The 12,723-nt window shown below is 46.4% G+C and overlaps 2 protein-coding genes across 12 annotated transcripts in view; one reads left to right on the top strand and one right to left on the bottom strand.

Annotated features, from left to right (window-relative positions):
* The window catches only part of KCTD10 (potassium channel tetramerization domain containing 10), a 37,805-nt gene extending 31,427 nt beyond the window's left edge, over positions 1-6,378 (bottom strand). For all 6 annotated transcript variants that reach the window (XR_009497153.1, XR_009497151.1, XR_009497154.1 and 3 more), the window contains exon 1: positions 6,302-6,378. Coding sequence is in view for 2 of the 6 variants with exons in the window: in XM_059893638.1 (XP_059749621.1) it covers positions 6,302-6,304 (3 nt within the window). In the remaining 4 variants the exon portion in view is untranslated. The remainder of the gene's footprint in view (positions 1-6,301) is intronic.
* Positions 6,379-6,674: 296 nt separating this feature from the next.
* Positions 6,675-12,723, top strand: part of UBE3B (ubiquitin protein ligase E3B) — a 56,313-nt gene continuing 50,264 nt past the window's right edge. For 3 of the 6 annotated variants that reach the window (XM_059893606.1, XM_059893605.1, XM_059893601.1), the window contains exons 1-5: positions 6,675-6,834; positions 8,471-8,519; positions 10,646-10,752; positions 12,139-12,320; positions 12,483-12,603. In XM_059893606.1, the coding sequence (XP_059749589.1) occupies positions 12,160-12,320; positions 12,483-12,603 (282 nt within the window). In that variant the 5' untranslated portion in view covers positions 6,675-6,834; positions 8,471-8,519; positions 10,646-10,752; positions 12,139-12,159. The remainder of the gene's footprint in view (positions 6,835-8,470; positions 8,520-10,645; positions 10,753-12,138; positions 12,321-12,482; positions 12,604-12,723) is intronic. The other 3 variants (XM_059893603.1, XM_059893604.1, XM_059893602.1) reach the window with 3 other exon arrangements.

Here is a 12,723-nt window from a genome sequence, read left to right as displayed (position 1 = left end):
AACACCCTGGCTGTATCCTAAAGCGGCCCAAAGCACTGCCAAGGTCTCGTTTCCTTACTGTCACGCACCACGGAACAGCTAAAAGTGCCACTTTGCAGTTGAATTACCCAGGAAACAAACTTTCAGGAAATTGAGTGGGGTCTCAACTACCATTCCCTTACAGGGAAAAAGTGTTTCTAAGGACTCAACAAAAGACATAAAAACTCTTGGAAGCAAGTTATTGCAAAATGGAGACTTCCTGTACTAGTGCTACCCCAACCAGCAAGATCCGCTGAGCCTCCCTGAAGAGCACTGCCAGCGACCATGTACATCCCCGTCAGAGAAATGGATGCAGCGTCTGATCTAAGCAGACGCAGGAAAGGAGACTGGTACCTGGCATGTGTGTATTCAAAGAAAACTTTTTTTTCCAAAATTTTTTTTTTTAATTGAAGTGTAGTTGATTTACAATGTTGTGCCCATCTCTGCTGTACAGCAAAGCGGCTCAGTTATACACACATATTTTTAATATTCTTTTCCATTATGGTTTATCATAGGATACTGAATATAGCTGCCCGTGCTATACAGTGGGACTTTGTTGTTTATCCATCCTATGTATAATAGTTTACATCTGCTAATCCCAAACTCCCAGTAGAAAACTTTTCTTGAATAGGGAACATTCTATAGCTGGAGATTCCGAGAGTGGCTGAGTCTTTACTGGATCTGGAGCACAGCACTGAGAAGGCAGCCCCTGCTGGCCAGGAGCTGGCCCGGCACTCACGCCGAGGCCTCGGGGTTCCCACAGAATGTGAATGACTTCACAGCACATCACCAGCAGACAAGGCAACTCGGTGGCTGACGCATCAAGATACAAGCGAGGCCGCTCTGTAATTATGTCTGAACACAGACAAAAACAAGGACATTGTCCCCCAAAAAATGACCAATAAGAGTCATGGCTGCTTCTTTAACAATTAGAGCCCCATTCCATCTTTCCCGCCTTCAAGTGAGGAATTACTAAGACCCAATCCCAGAATTAGCCCTGTTTCCCGGCAGCATTCAACACAGAGCAAAGCCCCACTTCCCTGAGTCCTTCCCACAATCACCCACCAGAAGCCCGAGTCCTCTGAGACTCTCCACAGTTCTCCCTCAATGCACCAAGGAAACAAACCCAACTATGACTACAGACACGCTCTTGGTGGTTTCAGCTGGAGGGCACTGACAACACAAAACCTTTAAAACTATACCCTGGACTGAAAAAGGACTGTTTTTTGTTTTTTTTTTTATTCTTTATGCTTTTCTTTTTCAGACCTCCCACAATAAACACGTATTACATTTATAGCTGGTAAAACACAAATGTTATTTTTTTTAGAATTTATTTTTAATTTATTTATTTATTTATTTATTTTTTGGCTGTGTTGGGTCTTCGTTGCTGCGCACAGGCTTTCTCTAGTTGAGGTGAGTGGGGGCTTCTCTTCCTTGCGGTGCGCAGGCTTCTCATTGCAGTGGCTTCTCTTGTTGAGAACACAGGCTCTAGGCACGCAGGCTTCATTAGTCGTGGCACGCGGGCTCTAGAGCGCAGGCTCAGTAGTTGTGGCGCATGGCCTTAGTTGCTCCGTGGCATGTGAGATCTTCCTGAACCAGGGCTCGAACCCAAGTCCCCTGCACTGGCAGACGGATTCTTAACCACTGCGCCAACAGGAAAGTCCCCACAAGTGTTATTTTTTAAATGGGCTAAGGGACTAACGGGTGGCAACCTGCCATCCACCAGTGACAGGAGAGGCAATGGCCAACTTGCTTGACCTCCATCCCCTCAAAAGAGTGGCCTGGAAATCACCCACTGGGGAACCCACTGTTGTCAGGGCACTGCAGAATGACATGGACGAAGAATGGCCTTCTGGGGGCTTCCCTGGTGGCGCAGTGGTTAAGAATCTGCCTGCCAATGCAAGGGACACGGGTTCGAGCCCTGGTCTGGGAAGATCCCACATGCCGCGGAGCAACTGGACCCGTGAGCCACAACTACTGAGCCTGCGCGTCTGGAGCCTGTGCTCCGCAACAAGAGAGGCCGCGATAGTGAGAGGCCCGCGCACCGCGATGAAGAGTGGCCCCCGCTCGCCGCAACTAGAGAAAGCCCTCGCACAGAAACGAAGACCCAACACAGCCGTAAATAAATAAATAAATAAGAGATCTTCTTTTAAAAATAAATAAATAAATAAATAAATAAATATGTTTTGGGGAAATGGTATAGCATTTTGTAAGGCACTTACCGTGAAACAGACAAAGTCATAAAGAATAATTTTATGTGCTGTACTGTTTTTGCTCTCCAATACCTTTTTAAAGACAATTTGCATACGCTAAAGTGTATTTTAAGCGTAGAGTTTGATGAGTTTGGGTCAACTTATGCATCTATGTAGCCCCTACTCAAATCAAGATAGGGAACATTTCCATCACTCCAGAAAGCCCCTCCCTGCCCTTTCCCACTCCTCCCTTCCAGGAGATACCACTGTTTTAATTTCTATCACCATATACTACCATTTAAATCCAAACAATGCTGGAAGACAGTTATCAGTATTTCCATTTTGTGCATCTGGATACCTCAGCCCACAATCAGTCACTTCCCCAACTGCACTGGTGACGGAGGTGTCTTGATGAGGAAGCGAGTGAAGGATGTGGGCAAGTCCTGCCTGGTCCCAAGCCCATGGTTTTATCAATGGTCATGCCTGGTATATACAGAGCTATGACACAGAAATTGAGAAAGGGGGCCCCACCCCCCATTCTTCAGAAAGTACAAAAAAGCTCTGAAAGAAAGACAGGAGGTCATGTGTGGCTGAGGGCTTGGGTTTGGAAGTCACACCTGAGTTTAGGCCCCAAGCCCTGCCACTTACCAGCTGTTTGAGTCTAGTCCCGTCTAGCGAGTGGGGACAGCGGCCACACCTCCCAGGGCTGCGGTGAGCGATGCCCCAGAGAGCACTCAGCCCAGCCCCTGCCTCAGAGCAACGCAAAGCACTCAAACTACGATGATCTGGGAATGTGTTCCAAGTCTCAAATTATCTTCTCTTTGAAGTCCATTTCCAGGTCTACTGACATTCGACCGAATCACTAAGAGATAAAGGCAGAAACCATGTTGATCTATCTAGCTTGAGACTTCCAAATAGACAGAGAAAGCCCTGAACTTTTCCAGAGCCCACCCTTCCAAAGGTCAGTCACTTCAATACTAGGAGAGGCCCTTGGAAAAAAGATTCTGGCTGTGTTCATCCCTAAGCCTGAGTCACAGGGAGCGGAGGCCACAAAGCAGTAGACAATGAGCCTCTCACAGCAAACCTCTCTTCCGAGGCCTCCCCAGCCATCCCTGCTGGGATCCTGCCTTTGTTTCATCCTTAATGAGGTTGGGGAGGTGAGGCAGGAGAGCTCGACTGGTTACAAGAAACAGAGGTAATTAACACTTGCAGTATTGGTTACTGATTCTACTCAATCAGAAGTTTATTCTAGTTAGATCAATAAGTCCAGGCTTCTCTTTCCCACCTCCCCTGAGCATACTATTGCTGATTCTAAACAGTGGCTCTCCATTTAAAAAAAATCCTGATGCCTGGGCCCTACTCAGGGAAATTCTGATGCAATTGGTCTGGGGGTGTGGCTAGGCAATAGCACTTTAGAATTCCAACTCCCTAAGTGATTCCAATGTGCAGCCAAGATTTCAACGCGCTGTTCTAAAAGTTCTGTGTCACCCCACTTCAATCAACCTATATTTAACTTCCTGGTCTTGGAGAAGCTCCCCAACCTCTGGCTCTATGAGCCCTATGAATTCCTGACCACACAGAAAAACAAACCGCATCAGAAACAAAAGCAGGCCCCTGCTTCACAGCTTCAGGCCACACACAGACAAGAAGCAACTGTATGCATGCTTAAAAAATAAAAATCAGCCTAAGGGGTAAAACCTTTGACTCGAAAGGAGACCCAGGCAAGTACAACAGGAAAAAAGGCACCAAATCCCTCACCCTTTGAAGTTTCCTCTACCTCTCTCAGTAGAACTGTCGTGTGTGTGTGTGTGTGTGTGTGTGTGTGTGTGTTGGAGATGTGTGTGGAAGGTCTGAACAAGAGTTCAGCAAACCTAAACTGCAGTTCTGTGTGACGTTCAGACAAATGGTTTCACCGAGTCTCAGCTTCCTAACTTGCAAAATGAAGTTAAAGCTATAATCTTCAGAATAACCCTCAAGGAATAAATGTTTAAGCATTTAGCGTAGCTTCCCTTTTGCTCAAGTTGTTCTTGAGGCCAGAGCTTCCCAGCCTTGGCTGCACTGAAATCACCTGGGTGCACTTAAAAAGTGCTGATGCCTTGGCTTCACCCAGAACAATTAATCAAATTGGGGAAGGGCGCGGCAACTCAGAAACTAGTGTTTAAAAAGCTCTTCAGGTGATTTTAATGTGCAGCCACAAAGCTCAGGTGTTCCTTTAACTAGCTAAGAGTCACTGCCTTGAGGCTAATTATAAAACTCCCCCTACCCCCCAAATCAGGGCACTTCTACAACTCAGAGGTCTGCTGTTCCATTTCAACAAAACTAGATTCAACCAGTGGACTTCCCTGGTGGCGCAGTGGTTAAGAATCCGCCTGCCAATGCTAAGGGAAATGGGTTTGAGCCCTGGTCCGAGAAGATCCCACATGCCGTGGAGCAACTAAGCCCGTGCGCCACAACTACTGAGCCTGTGTGCCACAACTACTGAAGCCCACGCGCCTAGAGACCACGCACCACAACGAAGAGTAGCCCCTGCTCGCCGCAACTAGATAAAGCCCGCGCGCAGCAATGAAGACCCAATGCAGCCAAAAATGAATAATAAATTTATGAAAAAAATAAAAAATAAAAATAAATTCAACCAACCACATAACTGCAGCATTATTCTGCATCCAAAACTTACAGGAGAGCCACTGCTATTTCCAAGAGTTTTGTCTAATTACTTTCTCTTCCTGTGTTGAGCACACAAACCATTGGCCTATTTCTTTCAGCAGGCTAGTGAGGAAAACGTTATCATCACTCCATTTTTAAGGGGAGAAAAGTAAGTACCAGAACTATTAGGATCCTCTGACTCCCACTCTCATGCACCTCTCATTACAGAGCCCAAATCAAGAAATCATCACTCTCATCCCCTGCAGGGCTTGCTAAAACAGATTGCGGGTCCCCACCCCCAGACCGACTCAGTAGTCTGGTAGGTCTAGAAAACTTGGCTATTTCTAACAAGTTCCCAGGTGATGCTGCTGGTCTGGAGACCACAGTTTGAGAACCACTGCTTTAATGACTTCTCTCTCTCAAGTGGAACTTACTTTGCACAAAATGGAGCTGTTCAAAGTCAGATACAGGCTGAATCATTTTTTTCTTCAACATTGGCCTTGGGACCGGTGTTCCCTAAAGACTGCACTTGCCAGGTTAAAGACTTGGGGCAAACAAGTAAAAAGAGGGTCTGGGCTGAACTTTGGTCATTCCCACCCAGGGAAAAAGGGCTATTCAAGAACAGACCCTTGAAGGATTCCAAGCACAGAGAAACTTCCCACAGCTAGAAGATAAGAGTGTGAGACGTCCCCAGCTCCTTAGGTGTGGCCACCCCAGGTCTCGACGCAAGTGACTAGATAGGTACCCAGGCGCCAATTAAGGCGCTGGATTCCGTGGCGAAGGTACCCTGACCTCAGGACCCTGGCATCATACCTCCGCGGAGTTCCCAGCACCGAGCGCACGCCCGCCGGCGGGCTCCCTGGGTTTCTTTCCTCCGCTCCACTGGCCCGTGTGTTCAGACGCACTTGGAAGCCTCGTCCCCACTTCACCGAAACCCAGCGACTCTAGCACAACTTCCAAAAACCCCGAACACTCCGCTCCAAGGAATCCCACTTCGCCCTCTCATAAACTACCCATTCTCCTTCACAACCCTGCCCAAATCCTCATTTTCCACTCCAGATGTCCATCTTCAGTGACATCTCTTTGTTCTCTTTACAATCACCAATTCTCATTTCCGACCAGCGCTCAAGTCTCAGAAACTGCCCCCCCTACTCATCCATGCACATATCTACTCCCCAAGCCCAAATGCCCTTTCCCGGATCCCCCAACAGCCAGGCGCAGCACTCCCCTACACACACACGCGCACACACGCACACACACACTTCTCCGTCCAGAGCCCTTCCCCCACCCCTGGCCTCGCCCCCCATCCATTCCCCCAACCGCCTCTCTCCTATCGCGACAGTCCCTCATCAAACCCCCTCCTCTAGGTCCCTGCCCCCTTTATTCTATCTCTGCCCCGCTCTCTCGCCCGCCCAGAGCCCCCAGTCCGCGGGCAACGCCCTCCTTACCATGAAAAGCCGGAGGGCGCCGGAGTCTCCAAACCCAGACTAAGAAAGACAGGAAACACCCAGCTCGCGTGAGCCTGGGGCGGAGGCGGGGCAGGGGCGGGAACTTCCGCACTCGGCCACGCCACTTCCGCCCCGCAGAGGACATCTTCCTAAAGGGTCCGTTGTACTCCTAGATATCGGCCGCTTTCCTTCCAAGTTTCCTGGCTGGAATGGGTTGCATCTCTCCTCGGCTGGGTCAGGCATTTATCCCGCTCCTAATGCTCCGCTTTTTCGGCTTCCATAGAGGAGGACAAGGTGCAGGGAGGTTTTCCTTTCCGGACGAAGAAGCTCTTCGGAACTGTCGTTTCCGGGACTGGATAGTTGTTTCCCAACGGAGCTCTCAGAGTGAACACCCCGGGGCAAGATGGCGGTCGGGCCTCGGCTCCTGCCCCGGGTCAGGCAGAGCTCGGGGGTCTTGGGCTGAGGCGGTGGTAAACTGCGGCCCCGACCCCGACCGCGGGGACCTCGAGCGGATAAAGGTCTACGGCCTGCGGGTAGCGAGTGGCAACAGGGTTGTGGGTTCCCTGGGTAGTGGGGCCGGGGACTTGGAGGGAGGTGCCCCTGGGGCTGGGTCCCTGCTTCGCCTGGTCGGAGGGGCAGGTGCTGGGGGCTGGCTTTCAGGTTTCGGTGGGCGGTGGGGAGGGGGAGGGGTTCTCCGTGACCTTTTTATCTCTGGGGCCAATGAGATAAAAAGGGGCAATAGGCCTTTAAAGCGGACTAGCGCTGGACGAAAAAGATTTGTTATTGTGGTTGTTGATGCCGAGGAAAGACGCCGGGCCGCAGGAGTCACCCAAACCGGAGTTCGAACCCTACTCACTGTAACCTTGGGTGAATTCCTTCTCCTCTGTGAGCCTCAGTTTCCAACTCTGTAAGATGGAGTAATTAGCTCGTGTCACGAAGGGTGTTGTGTAATTCAAGTATTTAGAACCATGTCTGACACTCAGCTCTCAGTGGAAGCAGCTGGTGTTAATCATATCAATAAAGAAAAGCTTGGTAGTAATCTGACTCTTAGCCCCACGGGCAGCCTTGCATTCTCGATTTTTCTTTGCCTTCCATGAATAGTGGCGTCCCTGGATCTTCTCTGTTTCACTTAAAATAAATAATTGCTTTGGGGTTAGAAGTGGGTTCAAATTCAGGAGCCTAGTGACCTCTGACAAGTCATGTCCCTCTCTACATTTCATTTTCTCTGTGTGAAGGTGGGCTTTGATAGCATGCACCTACATAGGCTGTAGCCTTCAAAACCTGTTGCTTATTCTTAAGAAAGTTAGACTGTTGAGACCTGATAGAGTTGAAAAGACAGAGGTGGTTAAATATCTGTACAGTGTCTGAACCATGATCCACCCTTAACAAATGGTGATGGTCATTCAACTTGGCTGCCCAGCTATTCCCACCATAAGCGGAAAATTGTCTTGGGCTCAGATAGCAGTTATTTATGGTGCTTCACCTTTGGACTACACTCCCTAGACTGTCAGGCTCTTTCATAGTGCTCCATGAAGTTGGCCTGATCCAGAAAAGATTGATTTTGAACAGTCTCATGGAACTATAGAAGTAGAGAAGAGTCCTGACTCAGTATTAAAATATTGACTCTGCCCCTTCTGGGATTATGGGAGATATTATGGGAGATATTAAGTGGGATTATGGGAGATATTAAATGATCTTATAGGGTTGCTCTTCTTGTTAGATGAGATCACATAGAAAGGACTTGACAGGCAGTGGGTACTCAAATCAACATGTTTCCTTTTGCTTTTCAGACCATCTTGGTTATCACCAATCTCTTGTTTCCTAATCTTTCCACCTATAACATTTTTGTTTCCCTAACTGGATTGTAAACTTCTTAGGGACAGAACGGTAAAGCTCACTTACCTGCTATCTGCTTTCAGATACTCCTTATTAACATTTTCCCATTTAATCTAATCACACTATCCTGATGAGTAAATCGAGATACAAGAAGGGTAAATTTTCATTTAATCCTTTTAGCAACTCTAGGAGGCAGGTACTATTATTATCCTCAATTTACAGATAAGGAAACTGAGGCCTAGAGAGGATAAGTAACTTGGCCAAATAAGGTAGAACGAGAACTAGAGAGAACGAAGGGCTATTTTGATCCAAGGCTTTCTCTGCTACACACAGCCTTTTCTACACACAGCCTTTTCTTTGATTCTCCAGGACATTTAGCAGAGTAAGTACTTAATAAATACTTCTGATATGTTTTTATTTGATTGATGAACTGTAATAGATGTTATGCAGGTAGAGGAGGTGAAAAAGAATTTGAAGAACTGCAAAGTATAGACCATTATGTGGTGTAAACAGAAACCAACATATAGCGTTGCCGAGGGGATGATGATCTCAAGGAAGGGATCTTATCCTGCAGGGCCCGCTGGGAGAGGTGAAGTTTTGAGATAGTCTTAGAGATACTTAGTTACAGTTGGCATGCAACCTCCTGTTTTTCTATTGGGAAAAAGTGCTCTCTTCTCCTTCTGCTCCCTCCCCTTCCTCCCCCTGCCCCCCAAGAGGGACTGTCTCCACGTTAAGGAAAGAGTATACCATTGTGCTCATGGCTTGGGCCGGCTTGTTTGTAGCTCTCAGGACCTTGAAGCTGTTACCCAATATAAACAGGGCCCAGGGTTCATAGCCCAAGTGACAAGACTGGTGAGTCTTAGTGCACCCAGGGATAGAAAAAACTCTTAACGGGTGACTGTTATTTCCTACCCAGAGAACCATAGTGCCTGTACAGATGAGGGCCTCTGCTGAAGAGTTTTTAAAAAGAAAATCTTTGTGTCTATAAAAATAATACATCAATTAGACTGACTGTGGGCCCCGTCAGCCACCTCTATAGGTGCTTGATGTCATCATCTCATTCAGTGCTCATGATCGACCTCTAAGCTGATTAACAGACAAGACAGAACGACTCCGAGATAATCTCCCCCGAGGTACATGGCAGAGCTAGGGGCTGGCTCCAGCTCTGTGTGACTCACAGTGCCATGTCACCCTACCACATGCATTCTGTGGAGAATTCGGAAAACAGACTAGTTAGGGAAGCAAAATTTCCCACAGTTCCCCTACCTCAAAACAACCATTCTTTTTTTTTAAATATTGAAGTATACTTGATGTACAATATCATATATGTTACAGGTGTACAATATTATATATAAGTTACAGGTGTATAATATGGTGATTCACAATTTTTAAAGGTTTTACTCCATTTGTAGTTATAAAATACTGGCTATATTCCCCATGTTGTACTAAAGATCCTTGTACCATATTTTATACCTTACAGTTTGTACCTCTTAATCCCTTACCCCTATACTGCCCCTTCCTCCTTCCCTCGCCCTACTGGTAACCAGTTGTTCTCTATATCTGTGAGTCTGCTTCTCTTTTGTTATATTCACTAGTTAAAACAACCATTCCTAAAGTGTTTTTTCCCCCCAGTTTTGTATCTACCTGCGCACGTGATTTTTTTCTCTTTCGTTAAGTAATTGGGATCATGTTGTAATAGGGAAGAACCCTTTGTATTCTATTACAAGTTAATCACTAAAGGGATGTTGCCTGTAAGCTTAAATTATACATAATGGCCCACCTCTGGGAACCCTGCCTCCCAGGTAATGAGCATTAAGCTAAAATACATTTGTTTAGCTCACAGGAAACATCCTGACCGGGCCCACCTCTGAATGACTGCAGGGAGGAAGAAATTAACACACCCCCCTCTGGAGGCTGATGGGAACCAGGAAACGTTTGACTTTACTCCCTCCCCTTTTAGTATAAAAGAAGCCTGAATTCTAACTCAGGCAAGATGGTTCTTTGGGGCATGAGTCCACCATCTTCTCAGTTTGCTGGCTTTCCAAATAAAATCGCTGTTCCTTGCCCCATCAACTCGTCTCTCGATTTATTGGCCTGTCGTGTGGCAAGCAGTATGACCTTGGGCTCTGTCACAGTGTTGGTTCGCAGCCAGCCTCCTTTTCATTTCTTAGACGTAAATAATTTTCCAACTTGCTGAAAATGTCAAACATAATTTGCAATGGCTTTTAAACATGTCATCCCCTCTGTTATCCTTGGTTGCCATCACAAAACATTTACAGCTTTAATTCAGCAACTTCTTTGGGCTTATTCTCAACCTATTCCCTTTAAACTATGAGGACTGGGGAGATACGTCTACCATTTAGATCCAACATTAACTAAAGAGGACGCAGATGTTTTTTTAAAACCAGAGGCACTGTCTTTATTACTTTTTCTCAGTGAGGAAGGTATATGATGCCTACCTATAAAACTAATCCTAAATCTGGATTTTTTTCCTTCTGCTTCTGCCAGAAAACACAAGCTCCTCTGAAGTGAGAAGCTGTCCTCAGCTGTGAGCCCTGTGCAAAATCACTAATGACTGATTACCTGACATTTCTGCGTCACCGGCAGGTCCTCAGGTGAGTGCTCCTGACTTCCACTTCTGGGGCAGAGTGAATGGTTTGGAAGACTGGTACCTTTTTATTGCCTGTCTTCTCACGCTCCCTCCCGTCATCAGGTAAAAGCTTCAAGATAGTCTTACAGGTACTTAGTCACAGTTTGTGTGCAACCTCCTGTTTTACTATTGGGAAGAGGCTCTCTCTTCTGCTTCCTCCCCCCCGACACCCCATGAGGGACTGTCTCCATGTTCCTTTGTCTTGAGAATTACTGATGAGAGACCCACGTGTAGGAAAAGCCTTACTGTTTAACAGATGTGAATCAGTGTTGAACAGGGGCCACAGAGGTCCCCCGATGTGTTGACATGGGAGGAGCCTCTCATGACCTTTTTATCCTTGATGTTTTCACGTGGACACTGCTTTGAGTGAGGTAACCTGGTAAAGAGATGGTTTACAAGAAGTCTAGATTTCTGAGTAATTCATTTCAGTGCCTGTGTCAGCTGGTCTGATTATATATTTTGGATAGAATGACAAAGTTTTCAAGCATCTAAAGACATCATCTCAGTGTGGGAGGCTCTGTGGATCAGTGCTATGTGCTCTAGGCTGATAGCCAAAGCCATCCCTTTGGGAAAAGACAGTTACTGATGATTTAGATTAAAATGCAATGGCTAATTTAGAGCCTCTGTCCAAAAATACCAGTCCGTGCATGGGGGCCTTTCTGTCCTAACGTCTTCCTTAGCCCTTGGCAGGATGGGAACGGCAAGGACAACAGAATAAGTTACGCTTAAAACCAAACATGTTCGATTTAATGGATTGTCTGGCATTCTGGAATCATGTACCTTTGGCTTTTTTAGTGTTTAAATGGCCCTTTAAAAAAAAATGAAAGGCTTCTTTTGTGCTGGGCACAAAGTAGGTATCAGTAAATGTTTGTTGAGTGAATGGATGAATAAGATAATGGTGACAGTAATAATTATGTTTAATGTTTTTCCCTCAAGTCTTTACTTGGCAAAATAAAAGTTGACTGCTCAGTGAAATATCCAGGGACCTTTGACTTAGAGGATGCCTGGTTTGAGTTAGAGCTTTGTGGGTGGAATTGATTCATGCTTTGTTTATTCATTAAACCATTGCAGAGCCGGACCCTATGCCAGGCACTCTGTTCTTTCTCTTAAAAAAATGTGATTACTTAATACAGGAAAAAGCATCGCTGGTCTGGGGAGTTGCATGAAAGGAGCTGACAGGAAGTTGGGACTTGTGCGGGGACAGCTATCAGCCCTTTGGGAGGGAGCTGGGGGGTCCTGAGTAGCTTTCTGCTGCTGCCCAAGTTCCTTCCTGCCCTTTGCTCCTGAGCCCCTTTCCGTGAGTGTTTTTCATACAATGACCTACATCAGCCACTTGCCATTTTCCTTGCAGGGTTTGTGCAAGTTTGCAAACATGTTCACTGTTTCTCAGACCTCGAGAGCTTGGTTCATTGATAGAGCCCGTCAGGCTCGAGAGGAAAGGCTGGTGCAGAAGGAGCGGGAGAGGGCAGCTGTGGAGATTCAGGCCCACGTACGGAGTTTTCTCTGTCGGCGTCGACTGCAAAGGGAAATCAGGTGGGTGTCAGTAGCTCCTCAGCACGTTTTCTTTTGTTTCCAATTCATAGCAAAAAAAACCAAAAACAAAACAGATTGCTCTTCTCTTACAGTTCTTGAACAGCCTTCCAGCTGCTATGAGCTCCTAATTTAAAACGTCTTTTTTTACCCTTCCCTCCCTAGGAGAGAGATTGATGAGTTTTTTAAAGAAGATGACTCTGGGTCCAGTAAAAGAAGTGCACTTTGTATTTTTAAGACTGCCAGGAAACTGCTGTTCTTGTTCAGAATTAAAGAGGATGATGAGGTAAAATAATAATAGCAAACTCACATCATGCTTGTTATGTGTCAGATCTTTTTATAAGTATTTGAGAGATGTTAACTCATTTAGTCCTGACAGCAACTCTATGAGGCAGGTTCTGTTACC

Source organism: Balaenoptera ricei, chromosome 14, assembly GCF_028023285.1.
Source record: "Balaenoptera ricei isolate mBalRic1 chromosome 14, mBalRic1.hap2, whole genome shotgun sequence".
Taxonomy (NCBI): Eukaryota; Metazoa; Chordata; class Mammalia; order Artiodactyla; family Balaenopteridae; genus Balaenoptera; species Balaenoptera ricei.
This window is presented reverse-complemented; position numbering and strand designations above follow the sequence as displayed.